Genomic DNA, 14,194 nt, shown 5'->3' on the forward strand with positions numbered 1-14,194 from the left:
TATTTAGTTTGATATTAACAAAGAGTCTGATTTAACCAAAAATTTTGCAAATGATATGCAATTTTTAATCACAAACATCTGAAATATTTAAAAATTAAGACGTTCAAATACAAAATCTATTTAAACACCACCTCTTTTTATTACGTAATTCAAAATTTCTAATTTGCTTATTTCTGTATAATATAATTATTATAATTATGTTTTCAGTGAATGACAATTTCAATATTATTCAAATTATTTATCACTTTTATAGATTCGAACACGTTTGTTATTTAATAAACTAGTCTGTTAATTTTGATCTCTTAAAAATCTTTAAAAACAATGTTGTGCCTTATTTGACAACAAAATTTTATTGTACGATATACTGTATATGCTCAAATTTAGAAAAAATTCAAACTTATAAAGTAAAAATTATTGTCAATATATTTTTATGCGAAACAAAATTCATTTTGGTAAGAAGATAAGTTTCAGCTTCGTTTACAGGTAAGTTAAAGACTAAAATATTTTTTCGTCAGAAATTAAAATTATTTAAAATGTAATATGTGCTCTGAGGGTTAATTTTCTAAGTTATAATTTAGTAAAAAGCGAGGAGCTGTTCACTCTCGTATCCAAGATTCGTAAGATAACGATTATTTACGAATACAAAGAAATCCGTGGAGAATCCGCCCGAATTTTAAGAAATCATAAGGATTTGCCTTTTACGAATCCAAGCGATTTCATGTGAATCCAAGATTCAGAGAATTCGTCACCTACGATTCCAGTCGATTCCATGTGAATCCATGCAAATAATAATAAATTTTCAAATTATTGTTGAATTGGATTCTGAGTGATCAGCCCCTCGGTAAAAAGTTATGTTTTTTATTTTTATCCAGGTTCAATTTTTTTCAAATTAAAAAAAGTAATTTAAACGTAATGTTCATTATTATAGTATTTTCTCTAATATATTAGATTTAAAATTAATTTTTATAATTTTTTGATTTATTATCATAATGCGAAACTATATATACTGTACAGAACTGTATTTATTTAATGTTAGAATTATGTGTAAGAATGCAGTCGATGATGAGAGGTAAGTGCCAACTCAAATATATTGTAATTAATAAAACAAAAATAATAATATATTTCAATTAATCGACATAAAATAACAAGAAAATTAAATAAAACAATTAATTTAATATAGAATAAATAATGAAATAAATAATAAAACTCAGTACAGGAATTATTAAAATTTCTAATAAACCAATTGTCTCATTATAAATTTACCTTTAACAGATAATATGAAGCAAGTAGAAAATAAAATTCTACATCTTTTTTCTTCTATAAAAAATTTTCTACATTTTTTCCTTCTTAAAATAATGAGAAAAAACTGCATTTTTAAAAATCGAAAAATTTTAACGTGTTTTAACTTCAACTCGTGATTTTTTTGTTAATTTTTGTTAGAACAAACAAAAATGAAAGCTTAAAATATTCAAAAACTAAGATATGCGTAGAAAAAATATTTTTTTAAAACCAAAAATAATTTTTTTTCAAAACAATGTATAAAATATAGCATTAACATTGGATAAAAACCTTAAAATTTAGTATAACATTTGAGTCAAACCATTATATTTCGAATAAAGTCGTTGCGGCCTAATTTTTAGAATAATTGATACTTTTAGAAATAAATCTGTATGATCTCTGGAGAACAAAATAAAAAGAATTATGTTAGGATATTTATTACTTTTCTTAGAATATCTCTATCAAAACGAGAATAAAATTAAATGGCCGACTTGTCAACCAAATCGGCGTCCTGTTTCAACGCATTTTTTTACGAGTGAGTCTCCAAAATGGTAGGTGGCCAAAAGACACCACCTACTGGCCACCTGCCAAATAATTAAATATCAGAGTTCAGTTATCCGCGGTCGGTAAAACAGAAAACCAAATTATCCATATCTTTGCCAAGACGAAAGTAGTAAAGAACAGTTTTCTTCTTCCTAGTGTTATTGAATATTCAGGATTTACATCAAAATAAACCAGGAAACTATTTTTGACTTCCTTAAAAGATTGTGTATTGAAATGCAGGCCTCCGTTGTTCCGATTCTTCATGACTGAATAAATATTCATACGCCACGAACTAAGAATATTTTATAGAAATGACACGACTTTTCAAAATTCCGTCAAACCAGAGATTCTTTCACAATAAATACTACTTTATATATTTTTAATTTTCAGTTTTATTATCTTTACATTTCTGTAAAAAAGAGATTAAATAAATTAACATAAAGTATGTAGAAAGTATTAAAAGGAAAACTATTGTCTAATTTTAAATAAACCAATTAATAATAAATAACTTAGAAAAAGGAATTACACCAACAATATTTTGTCACTTATAATAATAATATCAGTTGAGTGTAAACGAATTTTGAACTCTAAATATGCATTCGTGAATAAAAAGCATAATACTTCGTCATATTGAGTATTAAAAAAATTGGCTTTGTAGAACTTTTTCAAAATTTTTTCTTATGACATTTATGTCATAAATTTATTTCTTAATAATTATTTTATTCGTATAATGCGATAGGACAGTTTCATCGAGATTTATATTTAGAGTTCAAAAATTGTTTTAATACTAAGGTATATATATTAGGTTTAGCTGATGCTACGTTTCTCTCCCTTTCTTATAGCAATCAAAACATATTACATGTTTTCTAGTACAAAAACACATTAAAATACAATACATTAAAGCTGTTACGATGCCGAACAATTTTTAAAGCTATATTAATTAGCGTCATTATAATCATAAAAGAGTTGACTTTATAAATTATTTTTTAGATACATAAATTGATGCCTTATAAAATAAATTTTGTATAGAGATGTAGACTAGAATGTTGATAGTTTTTTTTGTATATTAATACATTGAACAACATTACAAACATCAACTTATAAGACTTCAATTTAAAATTGAATTTATAGTTTTCTTACAGTGTGCACTGGAACTATACGTATACAATATATGCCTTGCCTATTGTCTTGTTTCCACAAAAAAGAACTAAAAGCGCAGTTAGAGAACAATCTGATATACGAACTTAGCTAATATATTTTGGGTGCAGAACGATCATTTATAGGACCCCTTGTTTTACGAAGAGAAGTTCCCTTTCGGATTTGATCCATTAGAGAAACTCTGACCTCTAATGGATCTGTTATTGGCGTTCTATTGCCCATTATTTTTCTAACAGTTGCAGATCTATTGTTTATTATTTGCGGCTGTTGCAAAAGTTTAACGTTAAGTGATTCAAAAAATCCGGAATTATGTTTTGTATGCTTGTTTGATTGCTGCTCTGATAAATGCTTTTTAGAAGACTTTGGACTACTACTGCTGCTACTTATGCTTGATACATCATTTGCAACCGGCGCTGAATTCATAAATTTTGCACTGAGTACAGCCATGAAACTTTGACCCACACCTCCTGGGCCTGTCGCCTCATTACTCGTGTCTATAAAACTTGAAACGCTGCTGGAAGAATCTTGACTGCAACGTTCTAAATGGGTTCGACTAATTTGTAGAACTGAGTTATGTGGTACTGTTGCTGTTGCAACATTTTGTCCAGTCACCTTTCGCAATAAAGATGGACTTGCGGGTGTGTGCCGCAGTTCAGTTAAAGTTCGCACGGTTTCAGAAACCGACAGAGACCTGAAAATTAAAGAAAACTTAATAATTGAAAAAATTGTCATAAAACTCAGACAAATTTTTGGTTCATAATATTAGTCAAGGTATAAAAAAATTATTCTGAAAGTTTAAACTATTCTGCTGTTCGTATTTTATTATTTTTCATATTCATCGAGAAATGTTCATTTGGAAAATCCGCAAATCCACCATCACTTATCGAATTGGCCGAAGTCATCAGGGGGAATGCTTCCTGGTACATACAGTAGGAATACTGTCAGCCCAGTCAGTCAGCGTTCAATGTGCGCTCACTCGCACTCACGCTTAGGGATGATTCATAGTCAGATACTCATACTGTATATTCGGATGTGATTCCCGAGTATTCAAGAGCACCAGGAAGACGAAAATTATTTCTTTTTTCCGTCCTGTCAAAACACTGGCAGCGGCCATTCTGAATTAAAGACTAAGTGACCAGGGTTGTGCACGTAATATACCTCAGGTAAGTTACATAGGTTTTCTACGTATATTACATACGTAATATAGCTCTTCGGTTTTCTACAAAATGTATTATACATATAGCACGGGTGTGAGATTAAGCTACATAACCTTAAATAGTCACGTATTCGTATCTTTAGGTCAGTTTTGTTGTTATAGGAAATCTTTTTGAATTGTTTTGTAAATACTCAAATGTGTACATTTTTGTCACTATGAATCGTGATTGTCGACCGAAACATAATTCGTGGAAAGAATTATGTTTCGAATTACAAAAATTGGAAAACGGAAAAAATGTGGCCTTATGCTTGCTTTCCAACAAAACTTTGAAAAACACTTTTATTTTGTTCGTTGTTGCAAATATTCCTTTAACAAATAAACAGTAATTATTCTTTATTTAACACAAAGGGGAATTCAGGATGAATATATTAATTTGAAACAAAAATGTTTATAAAAAAAAATTATAAATTATTTATTCTTACCTATGTTATAACAGACGTTTGTATCCAATATTTTTCAAAATATTGTTGCAGAGCAAACATTTTGCAACATTTGATTTATTTTGATTCATCTACTATTGTCAAACGTTCAAATTGCAATTTATCATAAGGGATATATGGATGAGTTGTGGACTTCAATTTTGTTGTCATATTTTGCAAATAGTTTTTAATAGGAACTTTCAATTTCAACTCAAAGTGTAGATAACGTTCATTACTAACCTATTGTCAAATAATTAATTGATTTTGGTTAAAATGGCGAACTGGTTGGTGAATTTGATCTAGAAGAAGTTGGTGAAGTCTCAGAACATGGAGACGAACCTCTTATTTCAGTTAATAAATCTTTTGAAGCTTGCACTAGCGGTGTTCTCGAACACGCCTTTTCATATGCTCGTCTGCTAATTGAAAAGCAAGTTGACGTAAAAATTCTGGACTTCGACGTAAGTTGCACTTGGTTTTTTGAAATAAACATTGAGTCAACAGGAGAAGTCGGTTTTTTTTCGTATTCACTATCACTTTGCGTATCGGAATCACTTAGCTCTCAATATTATTATCGTATTCAATATCAGAAATATCTGAGTCACTATCGATTTCTAGATCATTTTCAAAAGTTGTACTATTTTCATTTGCACTTCTTGTGAAATTATGTAAATTCCCCATATCTTCAAGCAGTGGATTCATTTAATTCTAATTACTTTAACTTTAGAGAAACTAAAGCAAAATTTAAGTACTTTTGAAAGAATTATAACAAACTTAAATAAAAGAGACATGTTGAATTGAAAAAAAGCAACGAAGTCGATCCGAATAAAAGAAATACGGCTGCAAAAAAATTTAGTAGATTAGTTATTACCTTTTCGGTGTTGGACTAGTATTAGGTGAAGATCCCTCTAGTAGAAATGCTGGTGGCGGAGGCAAATTTTCTGTATCCTCAGAAGTACTTACACAGCAGTCATCGCTACTTTGAGTGGAGAAAGTACTAAGACTCTCTCCAATCATAGATGAAATACGTTTTGATGAGGGATGAGTTCCAGACGATAGCTGCTTTGAATCTCTACGCACAACTAAACATGAAGAAGAACTCCAAGTGCTTTTAGTTTGAGATTGTTGTGTAACACTTTGACCTCCATGTCCAGTAACGGTCACAGTACTTGACTGTGAACTGCAACTTTCATCGTTTTCTTTACTTTCAGTCTGGAAACAAAGTTTAAATACATCAACGTTAGCTACAGCTTCCCTGTAGTAAAGAAGAAGAAGAAGCCTCTTTTTGTTAATTTATCAAACAGTTTAATTTTAATTGAAAGAATAACCTTTTCATCAGTCAGCGACATAGTAGCAACATTCGGAGGATCTGTAGGTAGGGGAAGATGCATTTCCTGTGCTCGTGTCGCGGCTAGATTAGCAAGCACATGCATATTCACATACATTGGTTGCTGAAACGGATGAGTTGGCAATTCTGAAAGAAAGTACCATAATGAAAATTGTTTCTTACCCTATAAAGAAAATATTTGCTTTGAAAGCCATACAATCTTGAAATATATTTTACCTTTCGCGAGATGGGCAGGCAAAGGTAATTTAGCTTTTGCCCGTGGACTGCCAGGGGAATCTTTTTTATTCGGATTATTCGGGCGCTCTAAACTAGAACATCTGTTTGGAATAGGAGGTTTATTTCCAACGTTATTTTTGAGAAATTGCTTCTTTGCAAGTTGCTGATTTAAGGAAGAGCATGATAATAATGATGATGAGACAGGTGAGACGGGCTGACTGCTGCTGTAAGTATTATTGTCGCGGTTGGGAGCTTGAAACGTATAAACGCTGAGTGCAGGTCTTTGATGTTCTTTTTCGTAAGCTGCAAATAAAATTCGGTCATTATTCGGTACAGTTTTAATTTATTTCATTTTTGCTTTTTGTAGAATCTATAAAATGATAAGTACCCGATGAAATAGTATGAGGCCTTTCACATTTTGCTTTTAAATTTTGATCTTCTTGAGAAGATTCTTGTAGATCAGTCCAAGTAGATGTGGTATCTGACTTTATCACTGCATTCACGTCATTCTGATTATTCTGACTGAAGACAGGTACCTGAAACAATTGTCTTCTTAGCACTTAGGACATCTAACAATAATTTCCATATAGAATGGTGAAATTATAGTGTTTACTACGAAATTTAAATCAAGGCAAAATGTAACTACTGGTGTTATATCAAATGAAGGTCCGTGTTTATGGGTAAAATAGCAAATTCATTAAAAATGTCACCTGTATAAGAGATTTATGCCAAGGATGACCCGAGGGGCTCGGATGACTTTTGCAGGATCCACTACTACTGCTTGTCAATGAACTTATCGAACACACTGAACTCTTTCGAGAACCAAGTGATAAGGACGGACTAGAAGGTGGTGTCGAAAGAGACCATTGTGCAGGATCACAGCCTTTAATGTCTGATATCACCTGCTCAGATGCAGGTGGCAGTTGATGTGGCGAAGTTACATGTCTTTGTAATTGATCAGAAACTTCTTGAATATGTGTTAATTCCATTAACATAGCAATTTCCTCGTCCTGGCAAATGAGAATAAAAACATCAAATTTCAGATCTGAGGAAATTTTCCATCCCTAGCTAATTTCAAATCTAATTAATTCTGTTAAACTTTAATATAGTTGACTCACCAAAATAGGTTTCAAGAACCTAGCAAATAGACAGAATCTCCCACGCTCTTCAATAAGAGCCGCACGAATAGCTTTTCGTTCTATTTCTTCCAAGCTTAAACGTTTCTCTTGGATAATTGCTGCCGATGATTTTAACAGTTTATTAAATTCAGTACTGGGTGTCATATTTAAATGACTTTGCATTGAACCTTCGAGTTGAATTTTACGCGCTTTCTTTTTTTGCAGTCTTAAAGTATCAGTTGAAGTTTTCTTTAACTCAGCTCTAGCCTTTTTAAATTCTGCAATATTAGATTTAATACTTATTTAATACTTCTTAAATACCATAATTAATTAACTAATCGTTAATTTAATCGTACTGTTCTCGTTTTGTCGATATTACCCAATACGGAATATATTTCTTAACATTAAATTACAATAAAAAAATTTTCTACCCACAAAGTAATTTTGATTAATATTAATACTCACCTTTGGTGTGTTCCTTATCTAAATGAATAAGTGATTTCTTCCAATCTTCTAACTTTTCTTGAAGTGGCAAGACCAAGCAATCCATGATAGCACTAATAATGTATATCATAAAATGTGAATCAAAATGTCAAAATAATATGAAAATAAATTCAAAAATATGGAATTACTGTACCTAGTGAATGATTTCATGCGTGTTTCTACCGCCTTATGCCTTAAACATATTCTAGTTAAAGCTGTCCCAATCTCTTTAGTTGCACCTGCAATAAATTTGGAGATATTTGTTAGTTAAAACCTTTCATTTTTTTATATTTATTTTTTGGGGTTTGAACAGATTTCTTGTAATCTGTCCCACTGTGGATCCGTCAGAGATCAAAAGCTGCATTTTTTGTTCATATGATTAAAATTTAAATTATTACCTTTAGCATTTGTAGCACAGTCAGCAATTCTTTGAAACGCCTCCAAGTATGCAGAAATTCCTAAAATAGCAGCTCTGCAACAAATAGAAGAAAAAATAGTTTTTATAACTGACAACTTTCAAATTACAATTTCTATTAGTTTTCGGCTAATAGGAAAATTAAAAAATAAAAACTTCTGTAGATAATGAAGAAAAGATTTTTTTGATAAGAAATACAAGAGAATGCATTTTTATAAATTTGTTGTCGTAACTAATATGTGGATGACGAGGAAGAATCTTGGATACACTTAATAGAAGATTTCTTTAATAATTACAACAAAGAATAAAAAAAAAATAGTATACCTTAAGCAGGAGTGCAGTTTTGTCGCTTTGGAAATAAGATCTTCCCAAAGTGGAGCTCCATTCTGCAACAAAGAAGAAATTCATCACTGATATTTTTTTTACGTAATGAATAGATACTTACAAGTAATCAAAATTTTTTAATGTCACTATTTCCCTGCATTTCATCATAAATTCCAAATTTTCGTTTTTATTGCTCCTTTTACTTCAATAAGCACTTGAGATTATTTTAACACGTTGCCTGTTAACGACCTAACGCTGGGTCGTGAACTTTTTAGCGCAAAATAAATGCAATTTCTTATGTAAATTATAAGATAAATTCTTTTATGTCATTATTCACACACTATAAGGTTTCAATGATACTAGATTAAGTAATAAATAAATAATTATTTATTATTTTTCAGTAATATAACAATTTTAAAAAGAAGTAAAATTTATGAAAAAAATTACTTTTTTTAGTTTAACTCACATTTGGTGTATAAGGGTTTTTGGGGTCGCTGAATTCGAATTTAATCTTCATTTAAAAAATTCAAAATGGCGGACATAATTTTTAAAATTCTTTTGAATTTTTAACAATAATTTCACTATAGAGGGGTATTTTGGGTCGCTCAATTCAAATTTTATATTCATTTTTAAACATTCAAAATGGCAGATAAAAAAAAAACAATGTTTTCCTGCTTCTAGGGGACATGTGATAAGTTTTGTGTAGTGCTCGGGCTCATTTGAAAGGTCATGGTTTAGCCTTTAATTTCTGATATCAACAAAGTTTGTAGGGTTTGTAGCGCGTCTTGGTTTAGCTGTACAATTTTTCAAAAATATCAATCAAATTTTTAAAAAAACTTGCCAATGGTTTGACATTTATACTTTAAGGGAAAATTCGATTATAACTTAAATAGAAATTAATAACAAAATTATAAAATATACCTACTCAAAATTTTAATATTAAAAGTAAAATTGGAAACGCAATAAAGAAGCTTTTGTTGTTATTCGATTCATCAAAATCATATTGCAAGTCTGATTAAAATTGAAATTATAACTATAGGGGAAATGTGAAATAATTTTAAATGCGATTTTCTCAGAATTCTCATAATAGAAAATTACGCTTCGATACTTTACCATAGAAGTCTTTCTATACTGTTTCATAAGTTAGTTACAATTATAAATTCTTTTAGAAAAATGTTCTATGACCTCTGTTTATTGTTAGTTGACGATGCCGTTTTCATCAAAAGCACTTTAAATTCCATTTCGGAAGGAAATACAAAAAATGATAAACATAGGTTTATCATTTTTAATATTTGTTTATATTTATTTAATATTAGTGTGAATTTAATATTAATAATATTTTATTATTTATCTCATTTGTTAATTAGTCGATTTTTGGAAGACAGGTTATTTATTATTTATCATTTCTTCACTTAACAGGTATTTAATTAATATGAATATAAAACTTATTTTTTAACTATTAAAAATTAATAGAAAAAATTTAACTAACTAAATTAATAAATTATAATTTAAAATTTTTAAATTTAAAGAAATGATTAAAAGAGTAGCGGTGTCGAGATGGTGACAATAAGAATTAGGGCAATGCATTAACCATTTTTTGTGAAATGATCCAAAAAATATTTAATGCATTCCCCTGATGACGACGTTATTTGTGGATATGTGGGACTCTCGTGTCTATTCTCGGTATACCCATTAAAAAAAATCTAATCTCCTCTTTTGCTCACTTCCCATACCGGAAACCGCTTCAGCATTACACAAAGGGCCTCTAGAGGATTAAAAATTTTTAACTATTTCTATTTTTCACTTGTTACTGAGAAAGTAAAACACTATTTTTAAGCTTTAGATGTCAATAGATATCATTTTGTCAGAAGCATTAAATACAAATTTCTCTTGGAAAAGAAAATGCTTTTTATACAAAAATGTTTCTTTTTATCTTCCTATGGTTATATCTGTTCTTACTAAATTTTATGAAATTAAAAAATTATGAAGATATTTTTAATAAAAACTATTCCGTTCATTCGAAAGTTGAAAACTTGTGGATCATCCAATTTATTTTATAATCTATTGATTTTCTGTTTTTAATTTGACCCAAATAAATGACGCGAAATCAGAAGACAAAAATTCATTTTCTATTTATGAAAAATCTATATAAGATATATTTTATTCATAAATTATTGTTATAAATTCATTGTATAAAATTTCCGAAAGTTCTTCTAGAATTCAATTATTTAAATACAAAAAACTCAATTTTTTATAATAATTGTAACTGTCCATGTTTTTCTCTAAAGATAATAAGGTATAATATTTTCAAAAAATTATAATAAAGAAATTCTTAAAATATTAATTTTTAAAAATATTTTTCGAAAAATTTTGAAAGATAATAGTTTTTTAATTATATATACAATTGAAAAAATTTCAAACAATTAAAATTTTGTAAAATCTTTTAAAAATAATTGAATTTTTAAAAAATATAAATAAAAATATAAATAAAAGTCATCCAATTTTTGAAGAATTTTAATTATAAATAAGAACATACTTTCTCCGAAATTTTAATAAGCCAAAAAAGAAAATTTTTATAATTTTTTATCTACTTTGTTCGAAGATAATTGAATCTTAAAAAATTATGATAGAACAATTCTAAGCCTTAGTTTTTAAAAATATTTGAATGTAATTTTTCGAAAATAATTGAATTTCGTAAAAGAATTTTTTTATAATAAAAAAAAAATAATCAATTTTTTGATGAATTTGAATTAAAAATTTTGAATATATGTGACGCTCCACGAGAAAAGGGACCTTATTTACTCTTGTCATAAGGTCCCTTTTCTCGTGGAGCGACACATATGATTATTTTTTCCAAAATGTTGAAAATAATTTTAAAATGCTATAATTTATTTTTTGTTTGTATTTAAATTTTCGGAACAATATAATTGAAAGTACAGAAAATATTGATTGTTTAAAATTAGAAAGTAAGCTTTCCATTGGGATAGGTTAGAAAAAAAAAAATAAAAAACCGTTTTTAAGATATATTGAAATTAAGGATTGTGAATTTCAAAGTCAAATTAAAAGAAAACAATTTTTTTCATCACTAGCTTGTAGCTCGTGAAAAACCCTTTAAAAATCACTATTCACAATTATATCAAATCTAAAAAAAGATTTTTTTCAAAAAAGTCAAAATTTTGAAACTCGGTAACTAAAAAAATATTTTATAAAATTCAATAATAATTTGTATTTACACTTCTATTAATAATAGTAACATTTTGGCAAAGTTTCGAGAAAATTCATTTTTTGACCTGGACAGATGAGGAATTTTGCCCCATATTTGATAAATTTAATTACCTCAAAAAAAGATTCAAAAATTTAATTAGAAAAATCATAATATCCAAGACCTGCAATCATAACTAAAAAATTTTCTAACTTTCAAAAAATGAAAAAAATGACAATTTTTAAAAGTTTTTCTTGAAAAATAAAGGGAAAAAGGGAGAAAATTTAAAAAATTGAGTTCATTCAGAAAGACTCGACTGTTTATTTATGCTTAATAAAGCACCTGTCTCCGGTACAATGATTTTCAACCATGGAAGGATACTTTCACATTTAAGTTTACTCTATATTATGAATGCGCTACATTAAAATAATATTACAGAATATTATTACATCAATCTCACGATACGATAAAACATGTAGGTTACAGTGTAACATTACCAAATAAGGGTTATCTTAATGTCACCATAACACTACCATATGCACATGTGTATAATAATTACTACTTTTATGTAACAAGTTGTTTCACACATATCTACATTTTTTTTCAAATTATTACAAATTAAATTTAACTAGAAATTTTTATTAATATTAGTAAATGAAAATTATTAATTATTATATTAAAAGTAAAAGAAAACACTAAAAAATATAATTATTTAGAGAAAAATATCTAAAAGAATAATTAGTGTCGACTTTTATTGTCATGCATATTTATTATAAAAGAAAAAATACATTAAAACTGAAAAGTAAAATCAATTTTAAGAAACAAAATAAATACGCATTCTTAATTTTCCACTTAAAATAAATAGTTGGATTAAAATAAATAAAATCGAATGAAACGGAATGGAGGAGAACAAATAGAATACAAAAAAACAATGATTACAACTAATAAAAAAAATTGTGTACCTTCATGTCAGTGATAATCTCATTAAAGAGCCTCCCCAGAACACTGCACTCTTTGTCAATGTTTATATCCATTTTGAATTGCCTCTCGCTTGTTGGGAAACACTTATTTTCGTATATATCTCTCTTCAATAAATAGAATCAGTCTTTTATGTGTAACGATTAATTTCCTTTTGCATTTGTGTACACCTTATTGAACATAATACATATTTGTAACTTATTAATGAAAAAATGCTAATTTTCCGTTCAAGCATATTATAAAAATATCTTCGTTGTTTACTGATATCACTGTAATTATGCAAAATATTTTATAATTCTCTCACATTTTAAAAATATACTATTAAAAATTTTTCAACCACACGAAAAAAACCATGAATTAGAATGAGAGATTCGTGTTTCTAGTTTAAATAAACATTCAAGGGGGAATCTTCTTCAATCACGAGTAATATAAATTCTATTTAAAAGGAAGAATAATTCCTTTGAGATTTCAAGTGCAAATAATAATAAAAGAGTGTATTAAGTCACGTGCAAACTTTTTGTTGATTCTTTGACTGACACTTCCTCCATTGATTTCACTCACAAACTATATAAGTCGACTGCCAGTATCCATTAAGGCTGTTTCTACAATGCAGGACAAGTTAAAGGTGCAGTTCAAATTGGAAGAGAATAAAAAAAGCGGCGAAGATATAATTGTCAGTCTTTGTCGTCTCTTTGGCAGTTGTGAATTTACTACTGTTGACTACTGTCGGTTTTTATTTATTATTTGCTGGCATAAATAAAAATTAATACTCTGGAAATCGGATAAGCCGAGTTTTCTCTGTCCTTGTCTTATGCGATGTTTCTATGGTAACATATGCGTTGAACAAGGAAAGAATAGTCTCAGCATTTAATTTTCTCGATACGGCAACGTTGCATTGTTGTATAATGTATATTTAGAATATAAACAAACTTTATAAAATAAACTTTACTTCTAATGCCGGTTTTTATTAGGGTTATATTCGGGGAGCCTATAATACTTTTAAATCCGTTTAGTACTACCCAGGAATTATAAACTTTTTATCTAGATTCAAGAAAGTTATTTAGAAAGTACGGAAAGTAGATTTGAAAATTAGCAAAAATAATTATTATTACTGAAAATTTACTAATTCATAAATATTAATTTATTTGAATATTATAAACAAAATATAAAAAATATTCTGGAAATAAATTATTAAAAAAAATAAAATATTTTAAATAAATATATATATATTTATTTTACCCTTGTTAATAACCCAGTTTTTTACATAAACGAGTTACACGCATTTATACATAATGAAAGAAACAAAAATAATAAACATTGAGCTCATACGAAAAGTCATGATTTTAGTCTAAAGGAAAAAGGAAATAAGAAATTTCAATTTGTTAATGTGAATGTTGGTCGTTTTTGGAGCAAGGGGAGTAAATTTTGGTTAGATTTAATTGAATAATGAAAAGAGCAAATATTATTTTTAAGACAGAAGTCTTTATTAGCTGTTTCGT

At 28.2% G+C, this 14,194-nt stretch overlaps 1 protein-coding gene across 3 annotated transcripts; it reads right to left on the bottom strand.

The window, feature by feature from the left end:
- Positions 1-2,225: 2,225 nt before the first annotated feature.
- LOC122511003 (protein MTSS 2) lies at positions 2,226-13,396 on the bottom strand. 3 transcript variants are annotated; one of them, XM_043625986.1, is made up of 13 exons: positions 13,206-13,396; positions 12,680-12,865; positions 8,516-8,577; positions 8,175-8,248; positions 7,931-8,015; positions 7,759-7,850; positions 7,294-7,571; positions 6,886-7,185; positions 6,564-6,711; positions 6,176-6,478; positions 5,940-6,085; positions 5,483-5,823; positions 2,226-3,670 (listed from the first exon to the last, which is right to left on the bottom strand). In XM_043625986.1, exons 2-13 carry the CDS (start codon positions 12,749-12,751, stop codon positions 3,070-3,072), a joined length of 2,502 nt encoding a protein of 833 aa, XP_043481921.1. In that variant the 5' UTR covers positions 12,752-12,865; positions 13,206-13,396; the 3' UTR covers positions 2,226-3,069. The 3 variants fall into 3 exon arrangements, with proteins under 3 accessions (XP_043481921.1, XP_043481920.1, XP_043481919.1); XM_043625985.1 differs by having other exon boundaries at positions 13,000-13,396; XM_043625984.1 differs by having other exon boundaries at positions 12,680-13,396.
- Positions 13,397-14,194: the final 798 nt, after the last annotated feature.

This window comes from Leptopilina heterotoma, unplaced genomic scaffold, assembly GCF_015476425.1.
Source record: "Leptopilina heterotoma isolate Lh14 unplaced genomic scaffold, ASM1547642v1 Lhet_8, whole genome shotgun sequence".
Taxonomy (NCBI): Eukaryota; Metazoa; Arthropoda; class Insecta; order Hymenoptera; family Figitidae; genus Leptopilina; species Leptopilina heterotoma.

Coding starts and splice junctions, on each gene's coding strand:
- LOC122511003 (XM_043625986.1), bottom strand. CDS start 12,751: ATGGATATAAACATTGACAAAGAGTGCAGTGTTCTGGGGAGGCTCTTT. Junction 7,186..7,293: donor GGTTCTTGAAACCTATTTTG/GTGAGTCAACTA, acceptor CTCATTTGCCAG/GACGAGGAAATTGCTATGTT. Junction 6,712..6,885: donor GGCATAAATCTCTTATACAG/GTGACATTTTTA, acceptor CAATTGTTTCAG/GTACCTGTCTTCAGTCAGAA.